This window comes from Protomyctophum bolini (genome assembly GCF_963924005.1).
Source record: "Protomyctophum bolini genome assembly, chromosome: 1".
NCBI classification, from domain to species: domain Eukaryota; kingdom Metazoa; phylum Chordata; class Actinopteri; order Myctophiformes; family Myctophidae; genus Protomyctophum; species Protomyctophum bolini.
The window spans coordinates 56667881-56685380 of NC_137862.1; the positions used below are offsets into that span (position 1 = coordinate 56667881).

The 17500-nt window shown below is 43.8% G+C and overlaps 1 protein-coding gene across 1 annotated transcript in view; it reads left to right on the forward strand.

The window, feature by feature from the left end:
• ush2a (Usher syndrome 2A (autosomal recessive, mild)) overlaps positions 1-17500 on the forward strand; it is a gene marked incomplete at both ends in the record, with an annotated part of 314802 nt that overhangs the window by 31836 nt on the left and 265466 nt on the right. Inside the window, 5 exon segments of the mRNA XM_080771896.1 lie at positions 2958-3059; positions 3630-3810; positions 5418-5626; positions 8122-8346; positions 11976-12069. Of these exon segments, the coding sequence (XP_080628022.1) occupies positions 2958-3059; positions 3630-3810; positions 5418-5626; positions 8122-8346; positions 11976-12069 (811 nt within the window).

Sequence of the window (17500 nt, forward strand, 5' to 3'; positions counted from 1 at the left end):
CACACATTTATGATGACGTTATGAAAATAACTTCTCATAAATATATACAGTAGGCCTATATATATATATTATATTATATTATATTTTCAACTGGTTTATTGCCACAAAAATAGCATCTCATACCAACTGGCTTGTAGGCCAGTGGTTCCCAAAGTGGGGTCCGGGGATCCCTAGGGGTCCTCGGTTAAATGATAGTTAGGAACCAAATGGACCCTTATGGGTCTGAAACTCTGAGAGTGTACTACATACTATGGGTAAACCAATTTCACTGTACATTTGTACACTCAGTTAAATTAACTTTGATTTTATGGGTCCCAGAGATAGAAATGGGGAACGGTAGCCTAATTCAGGTCAAACTGGGGGTCCTTGAAATGTAAATAACTGAAAATCACTGCTAGAGCCGTAAAAATCTTCTCATATGGGGGTCCCTGGCATATATTTTCAAATGGGGGTCCATGGGCTAATGAGTGTCAATTTGAGGGTGCTTGACATGAAAAATGTTGGGAACCACTGCTGTAGGCTACAAGTGTAATAATAATGAATGTAAAAAATCGATTACATATTGGTGCTCGTAAAATTTTGGTGGGTGCTCCTAATTTTTTTCTGGTGCTCCTTCATTCTGAATTTGGGAGCACCAGTGCTACCAAGTAAAAAAGTTAATTTCGAGCCCTGCTAAGACTTTTGACCTTTACCCTAATAAAAGTAGGTAAAATAATTGTAATATATGTTTTTTGGTGATCATTAGAATGTCTAGAACATGTTTTATTCATTATTGTGAAAGATATCCCCCAAATGTAAATTATTATTTTATTATATTATTATATAATTATTATATAATTATTATAAAATTTTCATCAAACTTTATTTTTTTTATTTTTTTTAACATATTTTTTAGTGTCAGTCCTAGTAGTACAAAGTAGTAGTAAGGTTGAAATCATTTTTTTGCAAGTAGAAATTAATGCGGGTGTTAGAGGGTTAACGCAGTGGTTCCAAAAAACGTGTCCATGTCAAGGACCCCCAAATTGGCACTAATGAGCCCGCGGACCCCCATTTGAAAAAGACATGCCATGCAGGGACCTCCACATGAGAGATGATTTTGACGGCTCTAGCAGTGATTCTCAACCCGTTTAATTTCAAGGACCCCCAAGTTTGACATGCACATCTACAGTACAGACTCCCCCATTTAATGGCATTTCTATCTCTGGGACCCCCGGTTTTATATTGTAAAATCAATGGAACCAAAATGGACCAATTTGGTTCCATCCGTACGCTCTCAGAGTTACAGACCCATAATGGTCCATTTGGTTCCAAACTATCATTTAGCTGGGGACCCCCTGGAACTCCCTCAAGGACTGGCTAGCTGTTCTAACAGGGAGGTAGTGGAGGCGTATTAACTCTGTGTTGGTCCATTCCTCTATTGGACTGTCTGCTGTTCTATAACAGGGAGGTAGTGGAGGACGTATTAACTCTGTGTTGGTCCATTCCTCTATTGGACTGTCTGCTGTTCTATAACAGGGAGGTAGTGGAGGACGTATTAACTATGTGTTGGTCCATTCCTCTATTGGACTGTCTGCTGTTCTCTAACAGGGAGGTAGTGGAGGACGTATTAACTCTGTGTTGGTCCATTCCTCTATTGGACTGTCTGCTGTTCTATAACAGGGAGGTAGTGGAGGACGTATTAACTATGTGTTGGTCCATTCCTCTATTGGACTGTCTGCTGTTCTCTAACAGGGAGGTAGTGGAGGACGTATTAACTATGTGTTGGTCCATTCCTCTATTGGACTGTCTGCTGTTCTATAACAGGGAGGTAGTTAGTTAGTTAGTTAGTTAGTTTCATTTATTGTCCACGTGTGGAAATTCATCTTCGGTCTCAAACAGTAAAAAACAAACGGTTACAACAACAGCAACGACACTTAACACAATTATTTTCACATGGCAAAAAAGTGCAGGACAACAGTGGCAGATACATTGGAAAAACAAACAAATCTAGCGAGACATGGTATCATTTAGTGCCTTAATGGCATTTGGTATGAAAGAATTTTTAAAAATGTTACGGTTAGCTCTTGGTACTTTGTACCGTCTACCAGAGGGAAGTAGTTCGAACTCCCTGCAGAGTGGATGAGAGGGGTCGTTTGCTATCTTGATAGCTTTTTTACGAAGTACCTCCTTGTAGTTACAGCCTAGTTGTTGCTGTCTCTTCCCAATTATTTTTGAGGCTAGGTTTACTATTCGCTGCAGCTTGCTTCTTCCTTTTACATTTAAATTACCAAACCACATTGCCATGTTAAAAGTCAAGATTCCCTCTATCAGGTTTTTATAGACTGTTTCCATAATATTCTTGCTCACGCTGAAGGAGTTGAGCTTGCGTAGTAGGTGGAGGCGTTGATTACAAGTTTTAAAAATCTGGTCAGTATTTTCACTGAAATTGAGTTTGCTGTCAATATATGTGCCTAAGTATTTAAAAGTGTCTACTACCTCCACTATTTGTCCACCAATTGTAATGGACTGCACAGGTTCCTTTTCATGAATGACAAGTTCTTTTGTTTTTGTCACATTAGTGGAGGACGTATTAACTATGTGTTGGTCCATTCCTCTATTGGACTGTCTGCTGTTCTATAACAGGGAGGTAGTGGAGGTCGTATTAACTCTGTGTTGGTCCATTCCTCTGCTGTTCTAACAGGGAGGTAGTGGAGGACGTATTAACTCTGTGTTGGTCCATTCCTCTATTGGACTGTCTGCTGTTCTATAACAGGGAGGTAGTGGAGGACGTATTAACTCTGTGTTGGTCCATTCCTCTATTGGACTGTCTGCTGTTCTAACAGGGAGGTAGTGGAGGACGTATTAACTCTGTGTTGGTCCATTCCTCTATTGGACTGTCTGCTGTTCTCTAACAGGGAGGTAGTGGAGGACGTATTATTAACTCTGTGTTGGTCCATTCCTCTGCTGTTCTATAACAGGGAGGTAGTGGAGGCGTATTCGGGGGTCCTGCCCTCGCTGCACGCCCAGTCCGAGTGCCGCTGTCCTGCCAGTCACCCCAGAGTGCACCCGCTAGTGGAGAGGTATGGTACTGTCACGATCACATGTATAGCATGTCCAATTGTCCATGTTACTGTTACTGTTACATGTTACATGTTACTGTCATGTATGAAGCCATGCTTGGAGATTGTCCTAAATACATCTCGTCATTGTTGGGGGGGGGGGGGGGGGGGGGGGGGGGGGGGCTCTGAGCCCTATACCACACCCGATCAAGTCATTTCACCAAAAGTTAACTCTGAACTTGGTAGATCTGCCTTTAGCTTCTGTGGCACCCTAATACATGGAATGACCTGCAGACGACATTAAAATTGACCACATTTAGTACCCTTGAGTCGTTTTAAAACCCTGGTGAGCATACACATCCCCACAATATGTAACTGTTTTTAGATCGTTTTGAAATTTGTCTTATTACGTTTTGTTTTCCTTTTCCTGATCTTCTGATGTATTGTGATGTTTTTTGTTATGATATTGTATTGCTCGACGACACTGAAAATTAGTTTAATTTTCGAGAATAAATAAAATTTTAAAAATAAATAAATCAGGAAACAAGAAAACAAAAAAATCAGATATTTCTCTGTGTTTTATTTCAACAGGTACTGCATCCCCAACGCGGTCCAGGACACGACCAACAACAGGGTGTTGAGGCTGGACCTCAACGCTCACCCTCTGAGCTACATCAATGACCAGGACATGGGAACCATCTGGCTGTCTAAACCCTTCACTGAGGAGGAGACCCTCACTGTTACCGTGGACCTGGCTAACGGACAGTACCAGGTGACACACCTGATAGCGCACACACACACACACACACGCACGCACGCACGCACGCACGCACGCACACACAAACCGACACACACATTGATTGATTCATTACTTTATTAGCCAGAAATGTATGTGATACAGTATTGTTTCCATTGTGGTCCTATATTCAATCCATGGCATAACAAAATGTGCACAATAAATAATAGGCCTACATGTATATACTGTACCTCCCTCCAGAACATCTTTTATTTAGTTTTAGTCATGAGAGTCGTCATGAGAAGTTTTAGTCGAGTTTTAGTCGACGATATCGTAAGATATTCACGGTCGACTATATCTACAGTTGATCTTTGTAGACTATAGCATGTATTTCGGCAAGGTCTTGATGCCGTCGGAATGGCTGATTTTTACACGTGTTTGCATTGGTTTGCGCAAAACACCCGAGACTAGCAACTGATATGTTATCACCACCCCTCTAGATTAATAGAAATCTTGGTTCTTATCAATCCCTTTCGTCCAGCGCAAAGAAATGCTGGGTATACGTATATGATAAGATCTCATGGTGGCACATCCCCATGTTCTTGAGGTGTTGAAAGTCTGAAATGACCATGACACACAATCAGAACATGGTCATTGAACAGGTCTCAGAGCAGTTTGTCCTGTGTGTGTGTGTGTGTGTGTGTGTGTGTGTGTGTGTGTGTGTGTGTGTGTGTGTGTGCACGTGCGCTGTACTGTACTGTACTGTACTGCGCGTGCAGTACTGCACTGTAGTTTCATCCCAAGTACAAAGCATTGCATGATGGAGAGTTGGGGACGGGAAAGAAAGAGAGGGATACATTTGGGGGTTGGCCATACTTGCGCCCTCAAAGACTCATCCCTCTTCTCTCTGAAGTGTTTTGTGTGTGTGTCTGTGTGTGTGTGTGTGTGTGTGTGTGTGCTCTCCTGACTTGGTCTCCAGATAAAACACTTCAGCATCCTGTCTGAAGTGTGTGTGTGTGTGTGTGTGTGTGTCTGTTGTGTGCACGTGAGGTACTGGTAGCTTAGTTCGCTCCCTGCTGTGTGCCTCGGTGTCCCAGCCCACACTGCAGCAAAGCAGATAACACACACACACACACACACACACACACACACACACACACACACACACACACCACTGGTACAGTATGTGCTAAGTGCTTAGTGTCTTTTTTTGTGTGAGAGAGCCCGACTAGTGTTTTAATCAATAACTCACCGATAGTTCAAACATCACGACTAAACTCACCATTATATGGCACTTCATTAGCCAATTTAGGCCCGAGGCCGATTCTAAAAATGCCTTCTAAATCCTGAGTTTGCTGAGAGACGTTTACAAAAATGTACAGTATACGTATAGCTATACTGTACATACAGTATAGCAACGACTACCCCAAAAAGGGGTTCCCAGATTGAAAGGTATAAAAAAACCCATGGGGGGGGATCCTGTCCTATAACCCAACAATAATTCAAATATAGTTGACCATTGTTGGCTATGATCATCGTTGGAGTGTTTCCTAATATCCTCATCTCTCCTGAAGTGATTTATATGTATACTCTCTCTCTCTCTCTCTCTCTCTCTCTCTCTCTCTCTTCCCCCCCCCCCCCAGGTGTTCTATGTCATCGTTCAGTTTGGGGGTCTGTTGCCAGAGTCGGTTGGGATCCAGAGGCGGACCCAGAGTGTTTCCACCAATGGGAGCGGTTCAGAGGCGGCGTGGTCCGACTGGCAGTACATGGCCAGAAACTGCAGTGTGTTTGGACTGGAGAACGACGGGCCGCTGCTCAGACCAGACTCTGTGAACTGTTTACAACTCCCTCGGTAGGTGGTGTGTGTGTGTGTGTGTGTGTGTGTGTGTGTGTGTGTGTGTGTTTGTGTGTGTGTACGCACATGTGATGCAAATTGGCTAAAGTCCTGACCATGTTTTCCCAGTGAGACAGACAGAATTCTGTATAGGCCTGACGTCGATTTACGATTTTTCAATGGCTAAAGTATAACATAATGCTTAGTTAAAACACCAAAACGGGTTCCCGTCCAGAATGGGTTAAGTCCGACGTCATTTTGTAGTCCTACGTTACGTCCAGGTCCAAGTGGCACCAGCTCCCGTCCGCATCTCATTGTAAATAGCATATCTACACGCGTGAATCTTTTTACAATGACGTTATTTTTCAGAAAGGAAGCCATTGAGGGTTAAAAATGAGTCTTAATGCTTCCAACTCGAGTAGAATTCTGTACAAGTGTCCATGACAAAGAAAATATATGATGTGGAGACAATAAAGACTATTATTATCATTATTATTGAATAATGATTGTTGCTCAGTACAATATTTCGGGGGCATATTTAGAATGTCTGCAGGCTTGAGGATGTTGAATCTAGTGTGCATTAATGAGGATTCAGTTGACACAATGAAATAAAATGGCGATAGTATTCCGTGTGGAGCCAGACGGCCTGTCACAGCCAGATTTGGGAGAGCAGTAGCTTTGTTGTTGCGAGGAAATCGGTAAAATGAGACTTTCGTGGTTGTTTTCGTCTCAGATTTAGTCTGACGGAGAGTCACAGTATAACTCTATGGGGACACAAAAGTAGGACCCGGAAGTATCTCTGGATGGGGCGCTCACGTTACGGCTAAAATACTGAATGGGTTTGGCTGCTTTATCTGTCTCTGTTTCTCCCCCTAGGGAAGCTCTCGCGCACGCACGCACGCACGCACACACACACACACACACACACACACACACACACACACACACACACACACACACACACACACACACACACTCACACACACTCTGTTCCAGTTGATGCGAAAACATTTGATCTTGGCCAATCAGAGAAAAGCAGGAAGTAGTCTAGCTGTGACCCTATTGGCTGGTCACAGTCGCCTCTATGAAGACAAGATTACAGAGAAACATGTTGGCTTGACTGAACAAGGGAGCCCCCCCCACACACACACACACACACACACACACACACACACACACACACACACGCATACATATCTTGGCATGCTCACAGTGGCACTATAGATTCATAAAGGAAACTGCCACGTTGCTTTGGCAGTAGTACCAGGTAGAGAACTGAACTTACACACACACACACACACACACACACACACACACACACACACACACACACACACACACACACACACACACACACACACACACACACACACACACACACACCTTGCCTTGGGGTTGGCACCAGATAGAACAGGTACGACGTAAACATAGGCTGGCATTGGAGCAACTACAATCATTTGAGGATAGCATATTAGTTGATTGATATACTTTAATGATTTGGAGAAAACATAAATAACAATTAATAAACACAATCCTATCTCAAGATAATTAGCCTCCTAAGGGTTTAACCACTTCACCCTTGGCGTTCCAATATTTGGGCATGTCATTATAAGCAAAACAATGAAAGGAAAAACCATTCGGCTGTCTCACCAGACTGTATCGCTGAAGCTTTGCCTGCATCTAAAAAAAGGACCAGTATAACTCTTGTTTGTGTTGTTTTAGCTGCTTGAGATGTCTGTGGGCTGGTGCACACAGCCTCCCTAGACAAAACCTCGTGGGTAAATAATGGTTCATTGATTTATTTTTAACACGGCAGAGCAATTCCACCTCCCCTGAAACATTTATGTTTTATTTGTCTGTATAGCGAGTAGGACTAAACGATGGGTCTATTAACACATTCTGAACGGGAACCCATTTTGGTGTTAGCATTATGTCGTGCTTTAGGTATTGAAAAATAGCAGATCTACAAGCTCATAGCACGCCACCGAGTGGCGCGCTACGAGCTTGTAGGTCTGCTATTTTTTTTTTTTTTTAACGACTGACATTTTTAGAATCTGATCTCAGGTCAGAATGGGTTCATCAGACCAGTGTGTGTCCCGTGGAAACCTCGTATGAATCTGATCTCAGGTCAGAATGGGTTAAACACTGGGGTCACAGGAGAGTATAGGTAGCGAGGGGATTGGTTCCCAGACGTGCAGGGCAGGGCTACATCGTTGTAACGGGGGCCCCCACCCCACAATAATGTGTCCTTGGAATAACACATTCCATTGGTAACTTAAACAGCTGTTGAACATTATTTAAATTGTATCAACGCACGCACGCACGATACGATACAGAGACACCTCCCTGACAATAACGCCTATTTTTGGACCACAGCGCTCATATGAAACGATTTTAAGATGAGCCCATGTTATTCTCCATAGAGAAGAATAGACGAGCGAGTGACGTCGCGATAGGGCGCCGAAGTCCTGACGTCACTCGCTCATCCTCTGGTTCCGCGTGTTTTTTTTCAGTGAGGTGCCATACACCGGAGGTAACATCACCTTCAGCCTGCTGACCCCAGAGCCCAACCTGAGGCCGGGCTACAATGACTTCTACGGCAGCCCCGCGCTGCAGAGGATGGTCCAGGCCTCCCACATCAGGATCCATCTGAGTGGACAGTACCACACCGCCGCCGCGGCCGGGGTCAACCCTCTGCACCGATACTACGCCGTCAACGAGATCACCGTCAGTGGGAGGTGAGAAGTCATGACATGTTATAACGTTATTGATTGATTTTTTTCAAATTCAGTAACGGAGTATTAACCCATTTTGTGACCTGAGATCAGATTCTAAAAAAATGTCTTCTACATCCTGACAGTTTTCTGAAAAAGACTATGTTTCTATGTAAGTCGATCTTCGATTTTTCGAAAAATAGCAGACCTACAAGCTCGTAGCGCGCCACTCGGTGGCGTGCTATGAGGTTGTAGATCTGTTATTTTTCAATAGCCAAAGCATAACATGATGCTAACACCAAAAGGGGTTCCCTGCCCAAAATGGGTTAAACCGTATAAGACTGTAAATTGGGGCGGTGGTGGCTCAGGGGTAGAGTGGCTGGATCGTAACCATAAGGTTGCCAGTTCGAACCCTGATGGGCTCCCCCAGAGTTGCTGTCCAAGTATCCTTGAGCAAGACGCTGAACCCCTAATTGCTCCTGATGTGCAGGTTGGTGCCTTGCATGGTTTCCGCTGCCATCGGTGTGTGAATGTGTTTGTGTGTGTGTGTGTGTGTGTGTGTGTGTGTGTGTGAATGGGTGAATGTAATGCACAATCTATGTAAAGCGCCTTGGTTAAAGGCGCTATATATAAATGCACCATTTACCATTTATTTACCAAACTGTATTTCAATTCAATGCATAATACCATATTTTTTTTTGTGTCATCAGATCTTAAATCAATTTGAGCTTGGTCAATTAAGTTCCAACAATACAAATATAATGATATAACGTCTAAGTCCTCTCATGTAGTATATTGTCCTCTGTCTTGAAATGATCAAACAGTTATTTATTTTGGAGGCAGTGCTCCCCTCACTGAAAGCACAGGTTAGTTTGCATGGAGTTCGTGAATTGTGATTCAGTGATTGACTTGTCTTCCCATGGAAAAATAACAAATTAAGCAGCACACCTTGAAATAAACCATGATTTTATTTCAACATTTATTTTAAGCCAAAAGACAGAGAACGCTGGCAGGTTTTGTCTGTATGCCTTCCTCAAACATTGAGGAAGGCTCCCAGCTGAAAGGGGAGGCAGTCACTGAATGCATTAGTCTCTCCACATTTGGATAGTTTTTCTGCTGAGAACCCGGCCCTACTCGGAAACGATGCAAGTCGAGAACGATGCAAGTCGGAAATTAGGGCTGCGGACTATTGCGGTCACGATTCGAAAATCGATTCTCATTATACTCACCCACCGCCACCAGCGCCATCTGGTGGCTGAATTTATACTCGGAAGACCGCCACTGTTCACTTCAACGTTAACTGTTTTATTTTGAAAGCCGTTTCACTCGGAAACGGAGAAGTGGAAATCGCTATGTATGTAGCGTGTCCTGCATGCGAATGTCATTTAAATTCACCCAAAACATATTTTTTGTAACGAGTGATCGTAATCGTTTATAGAAATGATCCGCAACTCAAGCTTGTTTTGATCCAAAACGCAGCCTGGAAGAGGAATCCGAGATATTAGGATTCTAAAAAAAATCTGTTCCCATAGAGCCAGCGGAGTCGACAAAACGCAGTCTTGGTGACGAGGGCGTCAAAAGAAGGCGGTGAAAAAATATTGTTTTTTGTAACTTTCACCATTGCCAGAGTCCCACTGTACCCCATATGAATACCAGACGACTCGCCCCCTTGGCCCCTTTACCAACTCGCCCCCTCGAAAAGTGTTAATGTCGTTAACAGTTAATTTAGTATTTCCCTCCCTCACTGAAATCTGAAATTATATTGTATGGATTTATATTTGATTGTGTAGTAGTCGATCTCTATAAAATAAATTAATTCAGGACCTTCTAGCAGTTCATTTTGTTTTATTAAACACGTTCATTTCATGTTTTGTAATGGCATCATCATGCTATTATTATGCCTGTGGATATTCAGAACTTGACAATGATACATTAATACTCTAATACCTTTTATATAATCACCAACATGAATTTATGTTTGTTATTTACAGCTAGGTAGAGTATAGTGGGGCGAGATGGAAAAGGGGCGACCCCCTGTTACCCCCCCCCATACAGTATATGCATGGGCATAGCGGTTCCGGACAACCGTGTATCCGACCGACACACACACACACACACACACACACACACACACACACACACACACACACACACACACACACACACACACACACACAGACACACACAGTTTTTTTGCACATTCATAGTAGGACAGGAGAATTGCTGAGAATGTCTCTCTCTCTCTGTCGGTTTTAACACGTTTTGAACAGACGAGGACGGATCACTTCAGATATATTGAATGTTGACGCGTGTAAACGGGAGACGAGAAGTGTTTCAACGCTGGTTTTCATAACACACGTGTCCATTAAGCTGACAGAGAAGGCTTTCTTCTGACTGTGGTAATTATGAGATTATGGAAGAAGCAATCATCTCCCTCTCTAAGCTGTTTTAATTAGTAGCTTGTTGTTAGACTGAAGTAGGGGGAATTTAAATGCACTGAAACGTCAATTCTAAAACCCACCCCCCCACACTCCACCCATCTATTCTGTCCCATAATTCCATCTCTCTCTCTCTCTCTCCATCTTCTCCCTTCTCAAGCATGTACATGGCAAAAGGACTGTGTGTGTGTGTGTGTGTGTGTGTGTGTGTGTGTGTGTGTGTGTGTGTGTGTGTGCAGTGACAGTGAGGGAGCATTGTGTGAGTGTGTGAGCAATTGCGGGGGTCTTGACAGGCGCACGTGTACACATAGGCTACGGTACATGCAGTTTGTGATGATAGGGGATCCTCTTGTTTGTGACAAAAGGCAGTGAAATAAAACAGACACCTGGGGATGTTCTAATGCAGTACAGTACTAATGTACTAATGTACTGTACCGTCTGTCCTGCCGGCAGCCGGCGCTTGTGGAACGCCCCAGCACGACTCTACTCGTATGCATATCTATACTGTATAGCATGAGCTGATATTCACGTTACCTGTTCAGCGCACGTCCACACACACACATGACGCCGAATATGCCAGTAAAGAAAGAAAGAAAGAAGGAAAGAAAGAAAGAAAATAATGAACACATCTGAATATCTGAATAAATAATTGAATGACTGACCTGTCTCTCTGTGTGTGTGTGCGTGCGAGTGCGTGTGTGTGTGTGTGCATGGAGGCCTGTCAGCCGTGCTCTTCCATTATTCTGATATCTCAGACTGACGTTTATAAATGTTAAATGGAACGTCCTAATGGCTTCACCGCTGCTGCATGGACAGAATAAAAGAGAAAGAGAAAGTCACTTACTTTTTATTTGTGTATTTAGCTGGTATAGTTACAATTTTTTTTATCTTTATCATTTTTAATTTGGACTGTTAAAATACAATTAACAGTTCTATACTGCATAACCCGTGTTCCCCGCAATACATGTGTCAGTGCTGCTTAATACGCTAAACCTGCTATTTGTTTAATGTGTTTAATTTTCCATTTTTTTAATAATTAACCAGGTCCGCGGACCTGGTGACGAGGCCGTTGCGTTATGACGACGAAACCGGAAATCTAGCCATGCTAGAAATATCTTTCTTTCTTTTTAAACTCAAATCTTAATTTGACACTCTTCTTATCTCTCTCTCTCTCTCTCTCTCTCTCTCTCCCTCTCTCCCCCTCTCTCTCGTTAGATGTGAGTGCCATGGCCATGCGGATCATTGTGACACCACCGTGACACCCTACCGCTGTGCATGTGTGCCAGAGAGCCACACGGAGGGACACAATGTAAGTAAGACAACCTATACGGTATACCATTCAGGACACACTCCTCCACTGCACTTTGTAATGTCAGTAAGACAACCTACCATTCAGGACACACTCCTCCACTGCACTTTGTAATGTCAGTAAGACAACCTACCATTCAGGACACACTCCTCCACTGCACTTTGTAATGTCAGTAAGACAACCTACCATTCAGGACACACTCCTCCAACTGCACTTTGTAATGTCAGTAAGACAACCTACCATTCAGGACACACTCCTCCACTGCACTTTGTAATGTCAGTAAGACAACCTACCATTCAGGACACACTCCTCCAACTGCACTTTGTAATGTCAGTAAGACAACCTACCATTCAGGACACACTCCTCCACTGCACTTTGTAATGTCAGTAAGACAACCTACCATTCAGGACACACTCCTCCAACTGCACTTTGTGATGTCAGTAAGACAACCTACCATTCAGGACACACTCCTCCAACTGCACTTTGTAATGTCAGTAAGACAACCTACCATTCAGGACACACTCCTCCACTGCACTTTGTAATGTCAGTAAGACAACCTACCATTCAGTGTACATTCAGGACACCCTCCTCCACTGCACTGTCACAAAGACCACATTACCCCCGACACGCATTGGCTGTGCTGTGTGCTCATCTGCAGGTCTGAAGAACGTCAGATCACACACACACACACACACACACAGTGGAAACCCCTGGGGAAACCCTCCTCATGGTCTTAATTAAGCAGTTTTCCACTTAACGACATGGAGAGGACATCTCTAATGAATGCCCACATTTCCACCGCACGCACGCACGCACGCACGCACGCACGCAATTAGTAGCTGGAAGTTGATGAAGTGACACTGCGTGCTTCGCACAGCACTAGAGTGTCAGTGCTGGGCTGTATGGTCGTGAAGGTATAACGGCCATCTTTGGGGGAATTGAACCTGCGACTCTCTGAATCGCACCGATGCATGCATCTATACTACAGCGTTCGCCTTTCTATAGCGTGAACCTTTGTAATTCCCGGTTTCATAACTGACACCAACCTAAACAAAATGGTGAATTATAGCTTATAGCTACAGTTTACAGTTTTCTGAAATACCTCATGTTTCTGTATCAGTGGTGCTCAAATATTTCATGTCAAGGACCCCAAAGATTATATGTAATTGGCCACCGACCCTCATCTGAAAATATGTTGTTGAGGAGGAACCCCTCAGAAGCAAATATTGGAGTTAAAAACGTTCGCTCTGAAAGAATATATATTCAAAGATTTGTGCCACATTTTCACGATTTTTCAAAAATAGCAGACCTACAAGCTTGTAGATCTGCTATTTTTCAATAGCTAAATTATAACATAATGTTTATAACACTAAATGTGGTTCCGGCCCAAAATGGGTTAAATCACTAGTACTGTAGTTAAGTATACTGGACAACAAATAAACCCTCTACAAAGGGTTGTGTGTAGTTGGTCTGTTGGTTTGTATATGTTGTTCTGTAAAAGTGGTGGTATATATTAGGGGCTTGTTTGTTTGTGTGTGCCGCGACGGAGCGGGCGGTAGAGTTTCTGCTATCTGCACGCTGGTTGTGGTGGGCCGGCCGGTCTGGGCCAAATTCACGCGAAAATGACCGGGCCGAATTTTTGTCCCAGTCCAGCCCTGCTGTACAGTAGGTGTTCAGTGGTTACAGTCTGTATGGCATCATCCTAGACCTGGCCATGCCCACCAGTGTGGTGGGTATAGCCTATATCTAGTGTGTGCAATACCAGGTTTGCTCAAATACACGCCTTAACGGTCCACTTTAAGATGTCTTTCAATACGTCAAAGGTCTCTCTCTCTTTCTCTTCCTATACTCCTCAGCCCCTTTCCTCCTCCACTGGCTTTCCATCTCCTCTTCTCTTCTCTTCTCTTCTCTTCTCTTCTCTTCTCTTCTCTTCTCTTCTCTTCTCTTCTCTTCTCTTCTCTTCTCTTCTCCGATCTTTCCATTCCATCTCTCCTTTCATTTACTAGTTCTCTCATCTCTCCATATATCCGTCTCTTTCTCTCTCTCCTGGGACTGTGACAGGGACATTTTCCTCTTTCTCTTCATCTATTTCTATGTCTATACTATTGTTTTATCCCTCCTTTCCCCCCCCTCTGTTTCCACTTGGTCTCACTCTATCGTTGTCTCCTTCCTGCCTCTACGACATCTTTTCATCTCTCTCGGTCTCTGTTTCTCTCAGTGACTCATGTGACTGTATCTAGTTAGCAGGTGGTAACAGATGGGACAGGAATCAACAATCTGACTATATGGTAATAACCGTGTGTGTGTGTGTGAGTGTGTGTGTGTGTGTGTGTGTGTGTGTGTGTGTGTGTGCGCGCGCGTGTGTCTGCGTGTGTGCGCCTGTGAGATTACTTTAGAACATACATTAATCCCTTTTGCGAACAAAACCACCCTACAGTGAAAGACATCGGTATGTCAGGGCTGTAGCGTGCGCGCGTGCGTGTGTCCGACATGTCCACATAGCGTGAATATTCAGCTAGCCTCTCTTCTGTCTGTGTAATACTGGAAGCATAAAAGGCTGAGGGGAATATTAGCGATTAATATTGCATGCGTTCTGTTGGCTTGGATAGGCCCGGCTCCCTGACGGATGTTCTACTAATCTGCAGAATTTCCACAGTGACATTAAAGTGACAGAAATGCTCAGACATGTGTCAGAATGATCAACGAGACGCACACACGCGCACGCACGCGCGTGCACACACACACACACACACACACACACACACACACACACACACACACACACACACACACACACACACACACACACGCACACACTTTATTCTCCCGTTCTTTCACTCTCTTTTGATTCTTTCTCGCGTGTGCACACTCTGTCACTCTCTATCTCTCACCCTGTCTCTCTCTGTCTGTCCACAGTTGATGGCTTCTGTCGTTTCTCAGCATTAGATCACATTTTGTATTATACACAACACACACACACACACACACACACACACACACACACACACATTCTTTTTTTGCATGTGCTCCCTTTCTTGTGAAATCCTATTTGAAAGCCCTCTGTTCCTCATTACATATCCATAAATACTGTATGTCCACTCTCTTGATTGTAATTGAATATCATTTGAACCAGTATAATATTTGAATGGAGAACATTGTGATTGTTCTCTGATTCTCCTTCCCTGTCTCTTCTCTCACAGTTTTACACAAGTATCATCACAGATTAGTTTATGGCTAGAGAGAGAGAGAGAGAGAGAGAGAGAGAGAGAGAGAGAGAGTTATGGATAGTGACAGTGCTTGGGGTCGTTCGACATATATGTTGTCAAAGCCTGCAACTGCAGCAGATTTCCACCAATAGGCTGGGGTTAACTGGGTTTAAACTGGACACACAAATGCATACATATGCACAACACACGCACGCACGCGAGCATGCACACACACACACACACACACACACACACACACACACACACACACACACACACACACACACACTGGTGCCACAACCTTTCCAGGGAGAGCATGAAATTGGTCATGGCATCCTGGATGGAATGGGTGGCCTCTCTCTCTCTCTCTCTCTCTCTCTCCCCCCCCCCCCCTTCAAGCAGCCCATCTGAATGTCCACATACCGCATGCATTAGCCTGGACTACACACTCAGCAACTTCTGTCTAAACTGTCAAGAGTACACAGCAGATGTTTTATTTCCCTCTGCGCCCACGCAACCCCCCCCCCCTCCCTGTCTCGCTGTCTCTCTCATATACATACATACGTATACGTACAGTACATACGTACGTACGTACGTACTTACATACTGTACATACATACTTGTGCATTTCTGTTTTTCCAATTGAATGGTTTGTTTGACACACTCGCTATCTTGCATTATACTCGACGTTCATAAATATTATCGGCCGATTACTGACCAGTACAAATGGAGATTTACATTAATTTGTGTATAGGCGTGCGTTGTCAGTGAGAGAGATATAGAAGTGTGCTTTAACAAATCAAAATCCATAGAGCGGTTATGTTAAAAGTTCACATCATTTGACGATGCTTTAACCCATTTTGGGGCGGGAACCCCTTTTGGTGTTAGCATTATGATATGCTTTATACTATAGCTATTGAAAAATAGCAGATCTACAAGCTCATAGCGCGCCACCGAGTGGCGCGCTATGAACTTGTATAGGTCTGCTATTTTTGAAAGATCGAAGAACGACTGACAGAAACATAGCTTTTTCAGAAAACTGTCGTAGAAGATTTTTTTTTAGAATCTGATCTCAGGTCGGAATGAGTTAATGATCTTTTAACATCATGCTGTTAGGCTTGCATTGCGTCAGACTCCCACCGGTCACGTCCTTCTTTACATTTCAAGCAGGATATACGTCTCCTTCTTATAGTCTCCACTGGGTTTAGATGGTGCGGCAACAACGAGTCAACTGGTGTAAAAAAAAGCTTTTGTCTGCCGAAGAGAAGCACACGCAGTGTTGGGTTTTTTACTCTTAACCCATTCTGACCTGAGATCAGATTCTAAAAAATGTCTTCTACATCCTGACAGTTTTCCATTCTGACCTGAGATCAGATTAAAAAAAAATGTCTTCTACGTCAGTCGCTCTTCGATTTTTCAAAAATAGCAGACCTATACAAGCTCGTAGCGCGCCACTAGGTGGCGCGCTATGAGCTTGTAGATCTGCTATTTTTCAATAGCTAAAGCAGAACATAGTGCTGACACCAAAATGGGTTCCCAGCCCAGAATGGGTTAACTCCCAACTAGCAGTCCCTGCTCTCATTAGCAGGCTGGCGGGAGGAAGGGATGGGAAACGACAAGAAAAGAAACAGAAGAAGAAAGAGATTCTCTCTTTCATTTGCTATGGTAATGTTTCCTGCTCACATAGTCACTGTGGTGATGAGAACAAGGGGTGGTGGTGGTGGTGGGGTGGTGGAGAAAGTGATTTCTCTATAGGAGAACAATAAGGCATGAGTAGAATGGGAGGGAGAGAGAGAGAGGGACGCAATGGGTGCATGGAGGGGAAGAATAGAAGTAAAGAGAGGGGAATGGGATAAAAAGATGAGAGAGGGAAGGGTGGATGAGAGTAGGAGAGATATACAGAGCGAATGGCAGGAGAAAAGAGAGATGGAGAGGTGAGAGTGGATGAGAAGAGATATGTAGAGGTGAGAGTGGATGAGAAGAGAGATGGAGAGGTGAGAGTGGATGAGAAGAGAGATGGAGAGGTGAGAGTGGATGAGAAGAGAGATGGAGAGGTGAGAGTGGATGAGAAGAGAGATGGAGAGGTGAGAGTGGATGAGAAGAGAGATGGAGAGGTGAGAGTGGATGAGAAGAGAGGTGGAGAGGTGAGAGTGGATGAGAAGAGAGATTGAGAGGTGAGAGTGGATGAGAAGAGAGATGGAGAGGTGAGAGTGGATGAGAAGAGA